The sequence below is a fragment of the Lathamus discolor genome, chromosome 1 (genome assembly GCF_037157495.1).
Source record: "Lathamus discolor isolate bLatDis1 chromosome 1, bLatDis1.hap1, whole genome shotgun sequence".
In the NCBI taxonomy this organism is placed as follows: Eukaryota; Metazoa; Chordata; class Aves; order Psittaciformes; family Psittacidae; genus Lathamus; species Lathamus discolor.
Genome location: NC_088884.1, coordinates 104,906,809 through 104,921,807, shown reverse-complemented (window position 1 = coordinate 104,921,807; position 14,999 = coordinate 104,906,809). Strand labels below are relative to the sequence as shown.

The window sequence follows — 14,999 nt, the reverse complement described above, 5'->3', positions numbered from 1 at the left end:
ACAAGGACTGTCATCACACATAGCACACAGAGGTGCAAAATCCCACCGTAGCACTAAGGAAAAGCCAAATGCCTGTGAGGATCCCTGAACCATGTTTATCTCTGGGTAGGGAGGAAGGATTAGAAAGAGGCAGAGAATTGCCATTTCCTTACTAGTCCTTTGCAAGGTTATGTGATCTCCTAGCTATATCTATCTATATATCTATACCTATATATATCACCTATAGAAGGTGTCCTAGGCTGGGAAACCTGTGGTGACACTGCTGATGTGCCCTCCTCCTTGGCTGCCCTTGGGGATTGTAGGCTGCATCCCTTCTCAATAGATGTGCCAGAACCAAAAAGCTTTCCCAGTTCTTGTCTAGTAGTCCCTTAGCTGTACTACTTCAGGCAGAGCTGTGCTTTGTTACATGCCCATGAATAATAACAGGTTATATCAGGGCCAAGATTCCTGTCAAATGCCACCCAGTGAATACTGTGCAGTTGCTTATAGTCACACATAGCATGCGGTTGACAATTTCGGTCACTTCAGCTGCATGTATACAATTTCAGATGCTGTTTTGCTTGATATGTTACTAATATTTTCATCAATGACCTGGATGAGGGAACTGAGTGCACCCTCAGCAAGTTCGCTGATGACACAAAACTGGGAGGAGTGGCTGACACACCAGAAGGCTGTGCTGCCATTCAGCGAGACCTGGACAGGCTGGAGAGTTGGGCGGGGAGAAACTTGATGAAATTTAACAAGGGCAAGTGTAGAGTCTTGCATCTGGGGAAGAACAACCCCATGTAGCAATACAGGTTGGGGGTTGACCTGCTGGAAAGTAGTGAAGGGGAAAGGGACCTGGGGGTCCTGGTGGATAGGAGGATGACCATGAGCCAGCAATGTGCTCTTGTGGCCAAGAAGGCAAATGGCATCTTAGGGTGCATTAGAAAGGGAGTGGTTAGTAGGTCAAGAGAGGTTCTCCTCCCCCTCTACTCAGCCTTGGTGAGGCCGCATCTGGAATATTGCGTCCAGTTCTGGGCCCCTCTGTTCAAGAAGGACAGGGAATTGCTTGAAGGAGTCCAGCGCAGAGCCACAAAGATGATTAAGGGAGTGGAACATCTCCCTTATGAGGAGAGGCTGAGGGAGCTGGGTCTCTTAAGCTTGGAGAAGAGGAGACTGAGGGGTGACCTCATCAATGTTTACAAATATGTGAAGGGTAGGTGTCAGGATGATGGAGCTAGGCTTTTTTCAGTGATATCCAGTGATAGGACAAGGGGCAATGGGTGTAAACTGGAACATAGGAAGTTCCACGTTAACATCAGGAAGAACTTCTTTACTGTAAGAGTGACAGAGCACTGGAACAGGTTGCCCAGGGGAGTTGTGGAGTCTCCTACATTGGAGATATTCAAGGCCCGCCTGGACAAGTTCCTGTGTGATGTACTGTAGGTTACCCTGCTCTTGCAGGGGGGTTGGACTAGATGATCTTTTGAGGTCCCTTCCAACCCTTGGGATTCTGTGATTCTGTGAAGAAGTTCCAAGGCTGGTGAAAAGCAGAATTCTGAATGGGGAGAGTAATAAAGGAAAGATGAAAGATGTCCAAGAGGATTTTACATTCTCAAGACTAAATACTAAGACCAACTGTAGATTCCTTTTGGTACTGTGCTAAAAATTCATGCTGGCTGCATAAGTCAATGTGGATATGAGTTACGGCTGTAGACATCTCCATTCAGCAGAGTGGAAGAGCAGTGAGAAAGTGCAGTGCCTCCTGCACTGCTTCCTAATGGGGACAGCTCATCTCCTGTCTCATCGTGCAGTTAGCTGAATGGGTGTCAAAGCTGTAGCAATGAGTATTTTCCCACTCACTGCTGATGAGAGAGTGTTCATAGCATTGACTTCTCTTCATGAGGAAAGCCCCAGGTGGGTGGATGACTTGGGGAACAGAAAACATTTTTTACATGCTGAGGCAAGGAGCTTATGTCCTCCTGAGCCTCTTCATGAACTGGAAGCAGCTTCTATTTATTACATATAGTCTGAATGCTGCAAGTTCATAGAAACTGCAGCTTTGGTGAGGAGGATGCTCCTTCTCCTCTGGCACTGTCTTTCACTGGTGGCTGGGCTCTTTCACTGCAGCTCTCACCAGCATGCCACAGATATATTTATGTCTCTGGGTGTGCTTAGGGTGAAGATTACCTACTGGTACTTAAAGTACATTGTGGCTTTTTTCACTGGATATGGTCCTGAAACAAGGTAACATTTCAACAATGCACAGACATCCAAATGATCTTTGAAGTAGGAATGTTCTTCTGAATCTTGACCAAGTGTATATATATGTATATATATATATACACATATACCAAGTAATCCTGAATTTGTAACCTGCTACATTTGTAGTATTTTTTTTTTTCTTTTTAAAAATATGTGAAAAGAATGTGTAAAGGAGGTTGTCTTGGGTTTTTTATCTGCCTGAAATTATCTTGGAACTCTCATTATTGGGGAGGATTCTCAGAGCTCCTTTGGATTTGCATTTTTGTGACCATTTTAAATGCTGCAGTATTTTGTTTTTTATCTCTCACAAAAGACTGAGTTTAAATCCTACTTAGGAATGTCTGTCCTTGATGTGCGTGTATGTGAAGGTGAATTATGTGTTTGCAGAATGGATATCATCCCACTGCTTTAGGTAGATACTGAGAATTTCACAGTGAATGGCTATTTTTAAAAGGCTTTTTTGTGTGAGTGAATATTATACGTAATTCACTAGCCTTATGAGGGATGTATGGACTGAGAATAAGATAATAACGTAAGATTTACCTGACCACAAAGATAATTAGGTTTGCTTGAGTTTAGGATTAAAGCTATATTTGTAAGATATGAAATGATGTGTCAGATCCTTTCGGAAGATTAGTTCATTCTCATTGGCAAAGTGTTTAATTTTACTCTCTTGACTGGAACATGTGGGAACGGTATAATTTCTTACAAGACACTTTTTTAGCCAGTGCAAACCCTAACATTTTATGATCATATATTTGTGTGTTGCTAATCATATATTTGTGTGTTGTACAGTTATGAACGTGCTTAGTGTTCTGTGAAACTAAATTTGAAAGGGTAATAGACTGTAGATAAATATAATTTGGAGCCTACTGTGCAAGTGAGGTGGTTGATTTCCATCAGCTTTGGAAGAGCAGCAGGCAGCATTATAGAGCCGTCTTTAAGAGTAGTAGCTACAGTGCAGTAATTTACTTAGAGCTTACAACTGCTTTCTTTTGTGAGGATGTCTTCAAGCCTGATGCTTCTTAAGGCATACATGGTACTATTACAGTAGAGAGGAAGCTAGCTCTAAGAAAAGCATCACATGCCATACTGATGCTACTGGTGTGAGCAGACATTGCTTACACAACCCATCATGGAATATTTTCAGTTGGGTTTTCTTATCAGGAGTATAATTTTGAGGTCGGGATTGTCATATTAATGCAGTAGATTGAAAAGGTTAGACTTCATAGTAATTTTTGCAATGTACTTGGTCAGGTGGAGTTATAAGTAATTAACTGCCTGTGCGATATCTACAATAGACTTAGGATTTTCACAACTTTAATAATGCAGAAGCATTAAAAACTTTTGCTAACAGAAAGTAAGTAGCAGTTGGCTATTCTTTGATACTAGTTGTTCTCTGGGATGTTCCTCTTACAATGGTTGTAATCCTTTTACTCTGATCTCAGGAAGGCTTAAGAACATGAAAGATAAACTCATAGGTCATCTGTTAATAATAAGTTTGATTGTACTTACGAATGTTTGTAATTAGTTTTGTAAAATTGGGCTAATACTTTTGAGACATACCTGCTCATCAAAACTTCTTGTCAAGATATTCTACAGAGAGCACATATTTCTTTTATATTATTCCGCCTCTGATTGGTTTCTTTTATTCTGGAAGTAACTTCACAGTAAAGGGTTGGGAGAAGAGAAAGTGTTCATTAGTATTGGCCAATCCATTTATTAATGAAACATGAAGTATATAGGCTTATAGAATCACTTTCATCTTAGATGCTTTGCTGGGTTTTGTTGCTTTCAGAGTATTATTTATCTAGGGAGACTGTCATCACTAAAAATAGTTATTAAAGAAAGATCCAGGATTTTTAAAATTCCTAAGTGTACAGTCATTCTTCTCTTACTACTGACACTACTGCAGGGCATCTGTAAATCTGTAGAACAAACCTAGACTTGTCATTAAAAATTGTAGGTGGTGTCTTTGGGTGTGAGACGTGAGAGGAATGGCCGATTTCAGATTAATCATTAAACAGTACTCCTGGAGATAGTCCAGATTATTTTAAAAATAAAACTAATGAGAAAACAACTTTTAGTATCTATGTGAATATAATTTTTTATGTAAATGCTGAATTATAGTAAGCCATCATTTCACTTGAGCACTTCACAAATAAAAGAAAGAAAATGCCTGTCAGCTATGAAGTAGTTTTTCTGTCTTTGTTGACTGAGGCAGCCCTTTAAATAGCCATCTCTATGTTTTGCATGGCAAAATCAAGGCAAAAATGTGTGCTCAGTATAAACTTTAACAGGAAGTAACTTGTGTTGCACGCTTGTGTATTAAGTACAAAATTACATATATGAAATGTCTCCTTATTCCAGGAAAAACATTGGTGGTTGATGCAGCTGAAGGACACAAAACTCACTTCTCTCAACAGACCACGCTTAACAAAGGACTTAGCAAATCTATGGGATTTCTGTCTATTAGAGGAACACAAGGCGAGGATGAGTTTTTCCAGGGCATTTCCACAGATTACAGCTCAGGGCAAGAAGACATTTTCTGTCCTCATAGATGTAAAGCCAGTGAGTTTGAAAAAAAAGGTCATTTTCATACAGATGTCACTCCCAAGCGGAAAGTATGGGCTTCCTCCACCGACTTGCTTTGCACAACTGACAAAGCAGCTGAGAGGAACCATGCTGGAGGCTCTCATGGGCACAGCTATCAATGTGAAGCATTTACAGTACGGACTTCTGCTACCAGAAACAAGGAAGCAAGATACTCTGATGGGAGCATAGCCCTGGATGTCTTCGGACCACAGAAAATGGACCAAATGCGCCATGTGCCTGAGACATCAACTTCTGCAGCAATATCAAGTGCTTTTGACAGGATAAGAGAAAGACAGAAGAAGTTGCAGCTTCTGAGAGAAGCTATGAATGTAGAAGGTCAGTGAAGCTTTTTGATTTTCTGAATATTCCTGTCATTAAACAAAGATTTCTCTTTATGATAAATCTGAGTTCTCATGTAGCAGCTCTTGAAACAGCCAAGATCATTGCTTCATCTTTTTTTTTTTTTTTTTTTTTTTTAGGCGAAGTGAAAGCATTAGAACATCTGTTGCCAAGGAGGATAAATGTGCTTGTCCAAATTGCTTTGCCTAGTGAAAGTAGTTGATTTCTCTAAATCAGGCAGTATCAAGTTCATAAATTAAAATTAGAAAAAGAAAAAAACTTGGTAACAGCCAATTGTCAAGTAATTTTCCTTGAAGGAAGCCCCTCATTTTCAGACATTAGAAATGGATTTATACCCCAGAGGAAAGGGAGAATTCAATCTCCAAATCACTCAGGTTTTGCGCTGTATACCTCTAGACTTAAGCCCTTGTCATTAAAAATTGTAGGTGGACTCATGTTTTTGGACTCATGTCAATATCTTTACCTCAGTGGGAATACTTGACAACAAGTTAATTAAAAGAATGCATGGGGGGAGGAGTCTTTGTATTTGTTCTGTGGAGACTTTTAAAATGGTCTTATGGAGAACCCTATAACGGAAAGTGCATACTTGCTTGCTTTGCAAATGTGGTGTGATTTTCAGGGCTTGTAAATTTGTGAGAGCTGGGTAGAAATTGAGAGCAGAGTTGGATCCTGCTTGTGATGGCCAGAATGCATAACTTGGTCATCTGAGGTATGTATGTTAGGAGAGGTGTATGTACAGAGCTAGCTCAGTCATTTATTCAGGTGCATTCAAACTCCATACAGTTGAAAAGTTATGGCTGCCTGTCTTTTCTGTGACACAGGTAACTGGAGAGAGTGGGGGGAAATCAAACCACTTTTGCCTTCTTTTCCTGCACTGAGGTATAAACATCTAGTTATTAAGGAGAGATGATCAAGCCTTTTGTCAGAGTTGAATTTCTGAAACGGCCTGTTCATTCGCCTTGTGGGCATCTCAGGTTACGCTTATAATTGGAGTTAGCATGGGAAGCAGATTCTTTCTCTTCTGTGCAGGAAGGCCTTGTGTTCCAGAAAGGAGTGTTATTGAAATACCATAGGCAGTTTAAAAAGCTACTTTGATTTCTGTACAAGCTGTACAGACAACAGCTGAAGGGGTTTTTGTGCTATCAAATTAGCATCTTCCTATGAGGGTTACATTATAATGGGATGGAATGAACATAGATGGAATAGCACCGTGGAGATACCATCGTTTATCTCAATAGGCATTTACCATCTGTCATTATCTACTGAGATGTCTGATGAAGTACAGGGAAGGTTGTTTGGTTTTTAGTTTAAGAGCCTGAAATTGAAGGGGACCAGGTCAAGTACATGAGTCAGCTTGGATCTCTGGAGATAGGCAGCTGACAAAGTTTAGGAGGAGGTCACTCCCTGCACTGGGGAAACTCAATAGCCTTGTTGTTCAGGAGAGCAGCTTTGTGCAGGTTTGTGTTGCACAACAGCAAAACCAAAAGCTTGGCCAAACCCATTGATGAGCAAGAGCTTATCATTCTGATTCAAACAGATCAAGAGATGGCTGAAAACATGTGTCTGTGCCTTGCAAACTCAGATAGTTCAGGTATGTGAAACTACTTAATTCATAAAGGGAATGGGTGAAAGTGTAGTCAAAGTAAGTCTGGAACTGGAGCTTAATAGTCACAGGAAGTGAGTGACAAATCTGTATAGGGAAAATTGAGGCAATAGCTAATGACTCACTGCCAATCCTTCTGAATTCAGAGTCATTACTTGATAGAAAAAAATTAAGACACTTTCTCAACAGATAGGTAGGTTGCGGTGTTCTTGCTTCTGAGTTTTCTACTCTCAACAGAGAAAGGAGGTATGTGTCACTCTTGAAGTTAGGAGTATGTGTTCTGTTGTTTTATTTTAGGCTTTTCTTTGTTGTTGCTTATTTAAGTGTTTTGGGCCAGAAACTACTTATAAATGTGACTTTTTAATGAGGAGCAGCTTAAAGAAGTATTTTAGCAAGATGGATGGGTAGATGCAGCACTTAGGTACGTTGTTTAGTGGTGGTCTTGGCAGTGCTGGGTTGACAGTTGGTCTCAACGATCTCAAAGGCCTTTTCCAACCCAAATGACTCTATGATTCTATGATTCTAATACTTTTTCTCTTAGGAGTTAGCTGCTGTTGTGTTTTACAGGGCTTGAGAAGCCTGACTGAAAGTATTTTATTTCACCTCAGTGAGCAGATTCACAAAAGCCTTAATACATAAAGTCTACCAGACCTTTTCCTATTTTGTTCTACATCTTTTACTATTCTTTATCTCACATCTTGTTTACAACAGACAAGTCTTGTAAGATTTTTCATAAAAAGAGTGTATTGCTTGTTTCAGCTGTCAAAAAAAAAAAAAAGAAAAATACAGTCCAAGCTTTTTGTGCTTTATTATTGTATGTAATTTTCAAGCACTTGGTGGGTATTTCCAAATGCCAAGTGTTATCAAGTGTGTGAAGAATTGCTCTTCTGGCATAAACCCAGCCTAGCTGAGAGAGATGAACTATGTAGAAAGCTGAGGTAAAATGTCACCTATCTTGAGAAAGGTGGCATTTTTTGGGGTAGCACTTGACAGAAGGTTATCTTACTGCCTATAGCTGGTAGTCACATAGCGGATAGGCAGGCAACAACTAGAAGGGAGTGAAAAGAAGTCCACAGTGAATGTCAGCAACTATTGCTCTTTCACTGTGCGGGGGACACCATGACCTCAAAGGAGAGGTATTGAAAGGAAAAACAGAGAAAGTGAGCATCTTTTGAGCTTGTGTAGTTGAGATTATGAATATTTTCAATTTGGTTGAGTCTAGGTCTAGGTTACAGTTAAGTCTACGTAAATTGTAGTAACCCTCTGCTTTTGGCTGTTTTTCAGTTGTGAAGTGGCATTGGACTCTCTGTGGGTAAAATTTCCCTCCTCAAACTACAAAGGAACTTAAGTGACATGTGGCTTATTTCTTCTGTAACTTATTTTGGGTTAAACTGGCAAACTTTTTTGTTGCTCATAAAACCTTAAGGAGTTGACTGTCTTGGAAAAAGAAAATGTCATGCACAGGCTCTGCTCTGCCAGGCTTTCACTCAGAACACATTTTTATCATCCAAATTATAAAGTCATGAAAACTAGAGTTTATAGTGGAAAGAATGAGAGAGCTTTAATTACAGCTGTGCTGTAATAGAGTAGTTTGTAGTGAGCTGCAGATCTGAACTGCACTATAATCTACAGTTGGAACATCTCAGATTTAGCCTCACAAGCCTTCCAGAGACAGTGTCATTGCAAGTGTCTTGCTCGTGAACTTGATGTTTTATATGTTTTCTCTTGTACAGTTTCAGGGTTGAGGTTGTTTATCTCCTGTATACTAAAGATGATTGTTTATCATTAGGTGCTGCTTAGCCAGATGGGAGAAAGGTGAAGGGAAAGAGACTGCTTTTTCACTTCAGGTGTAGCCAATTCTGAATACTGAGAACAGACTTGAAAAATATGTGTTAATCTTGCCAAGAGATGGGAGAGTAGGTTCTGTATCTCTGCTGTTATTGTTAGCTTTTGGTTTTGTTATGTAGGTTTTGTGAGCTAAGGCAGAATTATTTAGAGTTGTGAAGCTGTTAGGTGTTAAACCCAAGCAGTTTGTACCAGGAGAGCAGATTTTGGTTTTGTTGTTTTGCAGCTTGGAAATTGTTGCTTGGCACCAACTGATAGTGTCCAATTTCAGGGAGAAAATAATATTCTAGCTTTTAAATTTTGCAAGCCTGCATTGCCACTCAGGAGCATGAAAGATTATCTGTTCTCCCTTGCTTCCAGCTTGCTTTGCCTTCTCACCCACAAAACCGATTGTATCTTCTGATAGTTATGAGGTATAAACATACTTCAGCTTTCATATCTCAGGCCAACTTCAAATGGCCCTGTAGTAAGGCAAAAGGGTGAGAGATGGTAGCCTTGTATGTATCTCTCCCTTCTATTTGCTTAGGAAGATTTTGCCCCCCTTGTTTTGAGCATGTGCATAGTTCAAAGTGCCATTGTACTGGTAGAATATAGGAGCACAAAACCAGTTAGGAGAGTAGTAATGTAGCTAGCTGTGGGTTAAATAGAAGACAGTGAGGAAAAAGAGAGGAGGATACCAAAAAAAGCTGATCCTGTGGAAGCTTTGGAATGCTGAATACAGGGGTGGGGGAATGGGGGTGGTTCGGGAATATTCTCAAGCCTTTGTTAAATGTTTTTGCAGTTGGGAACCATGTGAATCCCAGAGCCTCAAACTGTGCTTGTCTTTCTTTTTACCTTTGATTTTTTCCAACAGAAAACCCAGATGATTAAGTACTTGTTTTGGTATTCTGTGTTTCTAGAGATGGGACTCTACCTCCTAAGTCTTCTATGCCTATCTCATAAAACAATGTTTTCTTTAGCTACCCTGAAGACCCATCTGGACTCTGTTTATAAGACTTCCATATTGCAACTGCATGTGTTTAGGTGGGGTGTTATGGTTAGGGATACTCTAAATGTCTGGAATTTAAAAGCTCTCTTAGTCTGAAGCTGCTGTTTTGAATAAGCAAAAATTTCTGCAGGTAATCAGGCAGCTGTTGGTAGTAAATTTATCCCAACAAATCACACCCCAGAGATTTTAATTTGGGATCTTTCTATAGACGTGCATTAAATGGGAGGTTGGATCTCGGGCAAAAGATGAATAGCTGAGTTACAAACTTACATCTGTGAAGTCAGTGAGTTGTGCATATATTTTTTTTCCTCTTGAATCATGTATGCTCAGTTCATGTGTAGGCTAAGAGGAAATATGAGTCATCCACAATAGTGTATCTGTTTGCATGTGAAAGCAAATTAAGGCTCAGTTTGCACATGTCTTAGGATCATTGTGGTGCAGTATGATTTAAATTCACTGATCGCGAAATGGATTCTCATGTGGTTGGTATGTCCGGTATTGACAAGGTTCAGTTAGAACAGTGTTCAGAAGTTGTATTAATGAAGCTGAAGGGTAGAATAATGAACTGATACTATTTTAGGTAGAAAACTTTCAGTTAATTTTACTGAGACTACAGAAGTTGGCTTTTCAAGGAAAAAGAAATAAATGTTTGTGGTATTTCTGTAAAACAAAAGTAATCTGACATCAGCCACTGTTATTTTGTTCTGAATTACATAGTTTAACATGAGGTAGTAAAACAGCTGGTACAATCCCATAATTGCACAGCAAAGTGGCATCAGCTTTATTAAGCTTTCAGCAGCTCACACAGCCTAGGACTACCAATTTTTAGTCAACATATTACATTAGGAGTTGGTCAAAACATTTAAATCAAAACAAACAACTAACTTTATTAGCCAAACTTTCAGACTTTGTCTGTGTCCATTTATGCACATTATCCTTGATGGCATAGTCCAGTAAAGAAGTGTGTCTAAGTACAACCCACTGAGTTCTTACTAGACCCTGGAGTTATTTTTAATGTTGCTGTTTTCCTTTCCAACCTAGCCCTGCAGGTGTGTATTATCTGGGATTTTAGAAGGCTCTGTTTCTTCCTGTCGCTCAGATCCTACTGGACCCTTTGCATCAGATGTCTATTAGGCTTTCTGGGGAGTCCCCTGGAGGGCTGGTGACTCAGGCTGCATGCACCATACAGCTTTTTCATTTAGAATATGGGTAGTGGAAATCGTGCAAGTTAAAATGAACCTGCCACCTTGGAAAACTGAATGGGTTTGTTTCCCTTGTGCACTTGTTGGATATGAATCTGTACCAGAGATTTATTCTGGATCTCTGTGTTCTTCCTGTTAAACCTTTGCTGCCTTACATAAAATAATTTGAGTTTTCTTATAAGAAATGAGGAAAAATAAAATTAAATATGACTCTAACCTATTGATTTAACACTTGCGAGAGCACCAAGTCCCAGACTCACCTGAAGGGCAGTTAATGTGTTTTAAGTGGTATTACATGAATACTCTTGCAAAATAGAGATGCCCACCAGTAAACTTCAAAGAGCAAACAAGAGCTCCCTTTTATCTTGAAACTGTCTAATGCTGCCATCTTCTCTGTCCATTTCCTTCTCTGTCCAGCCAGAAATAATTCTATCATAATGTGTATTTGAAAAGCTGTGTATCTAATGTGAGTCATGTGTTCAGGATAATGAAATCCCAAGCTAAATGTGGTTCTCTGATTTCTGTTGAAGTTGGCTGAGAAGAGGCTTTCTGTAAATTACTTGTCTGGGCTTGTATGTCTTGCCTTGCGTAAATAGTGTGTTTTGTTATTTTATGCTGCATTAAGTGCCTGTAAGGTTGTGCTCTGCTGGCTTTGATAGGGAATTTGAAAAAACAGCAGTGCAGCACAGAGATTCTTCAAGTTGTAATGCTTTATTCATTTCTGCATTGTGGTGCTACCCTCATCTTAAGGTATTAGTGCAAGCTTTATATATTCGTTCTAGTTATGGACGCTTACAATGTGCTTAAACTCAGGTTTGTTTTTCTACTAAGGCATGAAATGACTTGTGTTCTAGTAAGAGACTGTAATCTAAACACTGGAATGTTAAGAAGAGTAACTGGTAAAATAATTTTTGTGATAATGTGCTTGAAGTTTCTAGAAATTAAATCAATTCTGAAGTTTCCAGTCGTCAAAGATCATAAATATGGGAGATGAGTTGTTTTACTGTTGTCTTTAGCTTTTATTAATGTCATCTTTCAGTTCCTTTTCCAGACAAACAGGCTAGAATTTTGTCCTCTTTTTTTAAATTTTTGTATGAAAAGCTTAACTTTAACTCAATCCCAGAATTGGGACATCGTGACCTTTGGAAGGCAATTCCTAATTAGATGTTTGGCTTGAGCATGATCCAGATGCCTTCTCTGAAGTTAAATCCTAATATGATATGCTAGACTTGAGGAGAAATTGCTGGTGGAGGAGAGATGGCATAAATTATTTCAATAATTTTGCAAACATTATAGAACAGGAGTTCTCAATATTTACGATTTAATTGAATGTTTGCAGGTCTGCAGTGGATATCCTGTCCGTGCCCTGGAAAAGAAAAGTTTGGGTAAAAGGAGGTGCTGTGTTGGGGCAATTTGTAGTGGATGTACGTAGATGTATGCATAGATCAGTTAAGAACTGGAAGTTGTTTGTCTAAGAGAAGAAGCCCCAGCGTCAAACAGTTCCACATCTGTACACAGTTTATCTAAAATGAGCAAAGTAAAGAAAAATCTACAGGATTTACCCCAAACTTGAAGCTGTAGCTTCTTAATTGCCTTTAAACTTTTGTGTCTAGGCTGAACAAGCTGATAGTCATTGATGCAGTCCCTTTTGGAAAGGTTGTGAAATGCCTCCAGAAGATGAGAAGAATACTTTTGCTTGTGTTATTGGGATAAGTTGTATGGTCTTGCTTAGGGAGAAAGATGTGACAAGAAAGGAGGGTGGTCCCATCTCTGTCTCTACTTGTGAATGCTGGGAGAATAGGTTAAAACATAGCTGGGCCTCATGTGGAGGTCTGTGAAAACACTGAGATAAGCAGTGATTGGGAATCCTGCTTTATGTTTCTTGGCTCATGGACTTACCCCTTGGCCTACAGCAGGGTGCCAACTCCCGCCAACAAGATGAGTCAGGAGCAGTCAAATACCCTGCAGAGTCAGATACCATGCCACATACAAACATTCATTCTATGTTTTAAGTGCACATTTCTGTTTTGCCATTTCACATGTTTTGTAAAATTTCATGTCTTGAAGAACCAGGATGGAGCTGCAATTTGTGTGAGTCAGGAAGCACAGGCTGCTGACTAAGTGGAAAAAATAAATCTGTTTAAAATCTCATGTCATAATTTATTGTTCCCTCTCCATCCTCTTGCTTCAAAGTCAGTTTAGCAGGCTTAAAAAACCTACAGCTAATAAAACTACTGGGAAAGAAGAGATCTGTTTTCAGTTAAATGTTTCTGTACTGTAGCTCCAGTATCATGTTTGGATTGATGCCTCACTCGAAGGGCTGGAAGCATTTTAAAAATACATCTCCAAAAGCTACCCACTGAATTTGGTTTTTATTTCCCTTGTTAGGCAAGTAATTGCTAGACTGGCGGTAGATTTCTTTGTAGTAAAATCCAGAAAAGAAAGCAGCCATTGTGAAAGACTGAAGGAACTCCACCCTCCACCACCACAACCACCACCACACCCCCTCCAATGAATTCTCTTCATCTTGCTGTAGGTTGGTTTGCAAATGTGCAAACCATATTGCTAGTTTCTGAGAGTCATGTGAAATGTCCTTAAGATCAGTTGGAATTTATGCTGCTAAACTGTGCAGCTGGTATGGGCTGGCAGGAGCAGTGGGTTGATTGGCAACTTTGCTTAGTTTTCCCAGTTTTCTTAAAGAATCTTGTATTTGGTGGGACAGTAGGGATCTGCATAACCCAAGTGAGTTGGTAGAAATGGGAGAAATTCTGTCTTTTAAGGAGGAAGGTTTTGGAAACAGTCCAAAACTAACATGAATTAGCTCGGTCTACTTCATTATCTTGTGTCTTCTGATGCATTTTTCCTATTTGGAGTTTTCCCTGCTTCTGTAGGAGGTCTGAAAGAGTAGTGCTGTTGACTACATGCCTGACCTCTGTCCTCTGATCTAATACATGTTATGCCACAGGTTTAGTGTTCTCACAGGATTTTTCACTGGGCGTTCTGTTTTCTGAATGTGGGAAGTTGGAACATCTGATTTCCTTTTTTGCAGCATCCAGGTGCATCTGCTCATATATTCCCCATTTTGCATTCTTACATTTTATCTTCCTTGAAATGATTTATAATTGTCTTCAGTAGTTACATGTGTTTTCTCTCTATTATTGTTTTTGTTTTCAACAACATTAACTCTAGTTGGACCAGAGACAGACTTCTCCTAATAGACACACCTGAATTTTTCTCTCAGACAGTGAAGCATTGGTAATCCCAAAATGTGTGTGTTTTTTCATTTTGTTTTCTGCTACTACTCACTCTGGTTGGTTGGTTGGTTGGCTTGTGCACAGGAAAGTTTTGGAATATTGTTGCAAATGTCCAGTACATACTCCTTCTGTGGAGTCCTTTGCTCCAGTATATTATTTAAAGAATCCACTGAGGGTAGGAATTGAGACTGCTGTATTGACTTCTCATCACATGCATTTAGCTGTTCTGGTTAATTAAATATCCTGTAGGGGCTTATTTATTGATTGTTAATCATATTTTATGCATGTTGCTTTCGACACGCAAGACGTATGCACCAAGTGTTTTCATCAGTTTTGTTTGCAGGAGGGATTGGTTTTTCTCATGGATTTTATTGGGGTTTTTTAAATATTAGTTTTAACTTGGAAGTGATGTTGAAAGTGAATTTCAGAGGAGGTGGCTCTGTTAGGGTAGCCAAGAGAGGCCAGGCAGACCACAGAACCTCAGGCAATGGAGACAGAATGTGACTGCACAGCATCCACTGAGTGTTCCACTTTCAGACTCCATAGCCACAGATGTTTTGCATTTAAAAATGTTTTGAAAAGGTTTCAAAAACTTCAAATGTTAATTTGTGTTTGATTTTTACATTAGAACTGTTGCTCTCTTACTCTTCTGATTTAAACTTTCAGAGCCTTTGAGAAGGTACAAATCTTACCACAGTGACGTTTATAGTACTTCAAGTGAAAGTCCATCTGTTATTTCTTCGGAACCAGATTTCAGGCAAGGTAAGAACTGTGGTTATAAAATAATAAATAAAAGCAAACACCAAAACAAACAACAAAAATCCTAAACAAAAAAGTTCAAGATGAAAAATAGATGCCACAAGTATGATGTTAAATCTTTAGGAAGAGGCTTCAAAATTACCACT

At 39.3% G+C, this 14,999-nt stretch overlaps 1 protein-coding gene across 6 annotated transcripts in view; it reads left to right on the top strand.

Annotated features, from left to right (window-relative positions):
• The window catches only part of PTPN13 (protein tyrosine phosphatase non-receptor type 13), a 123,955-nt gene that overhangs the window by 58,289 nt on the left and 50,667 nt on the right, over positions 1 to 14,999 (top strand). For all 6 annotated transcript variants that reach the window (XM_065689048.1, XM_065689040.1, XM_065689035.1 and 3 more), the window contains 2 exons: positions 4,618 to 5,178; positions 14,761 to 14,856. In XM_065689048.1, the coding sequence (XP_065545120.1) occupies positions 4,618 to 5,178; positions 14,761 to 14,856 (657 nt within the window). The remainder of the gene's footprint in view (positions 1 to 4,617; positions 5,179 to 14,760; positions 14,857 to 14,999) is intronic.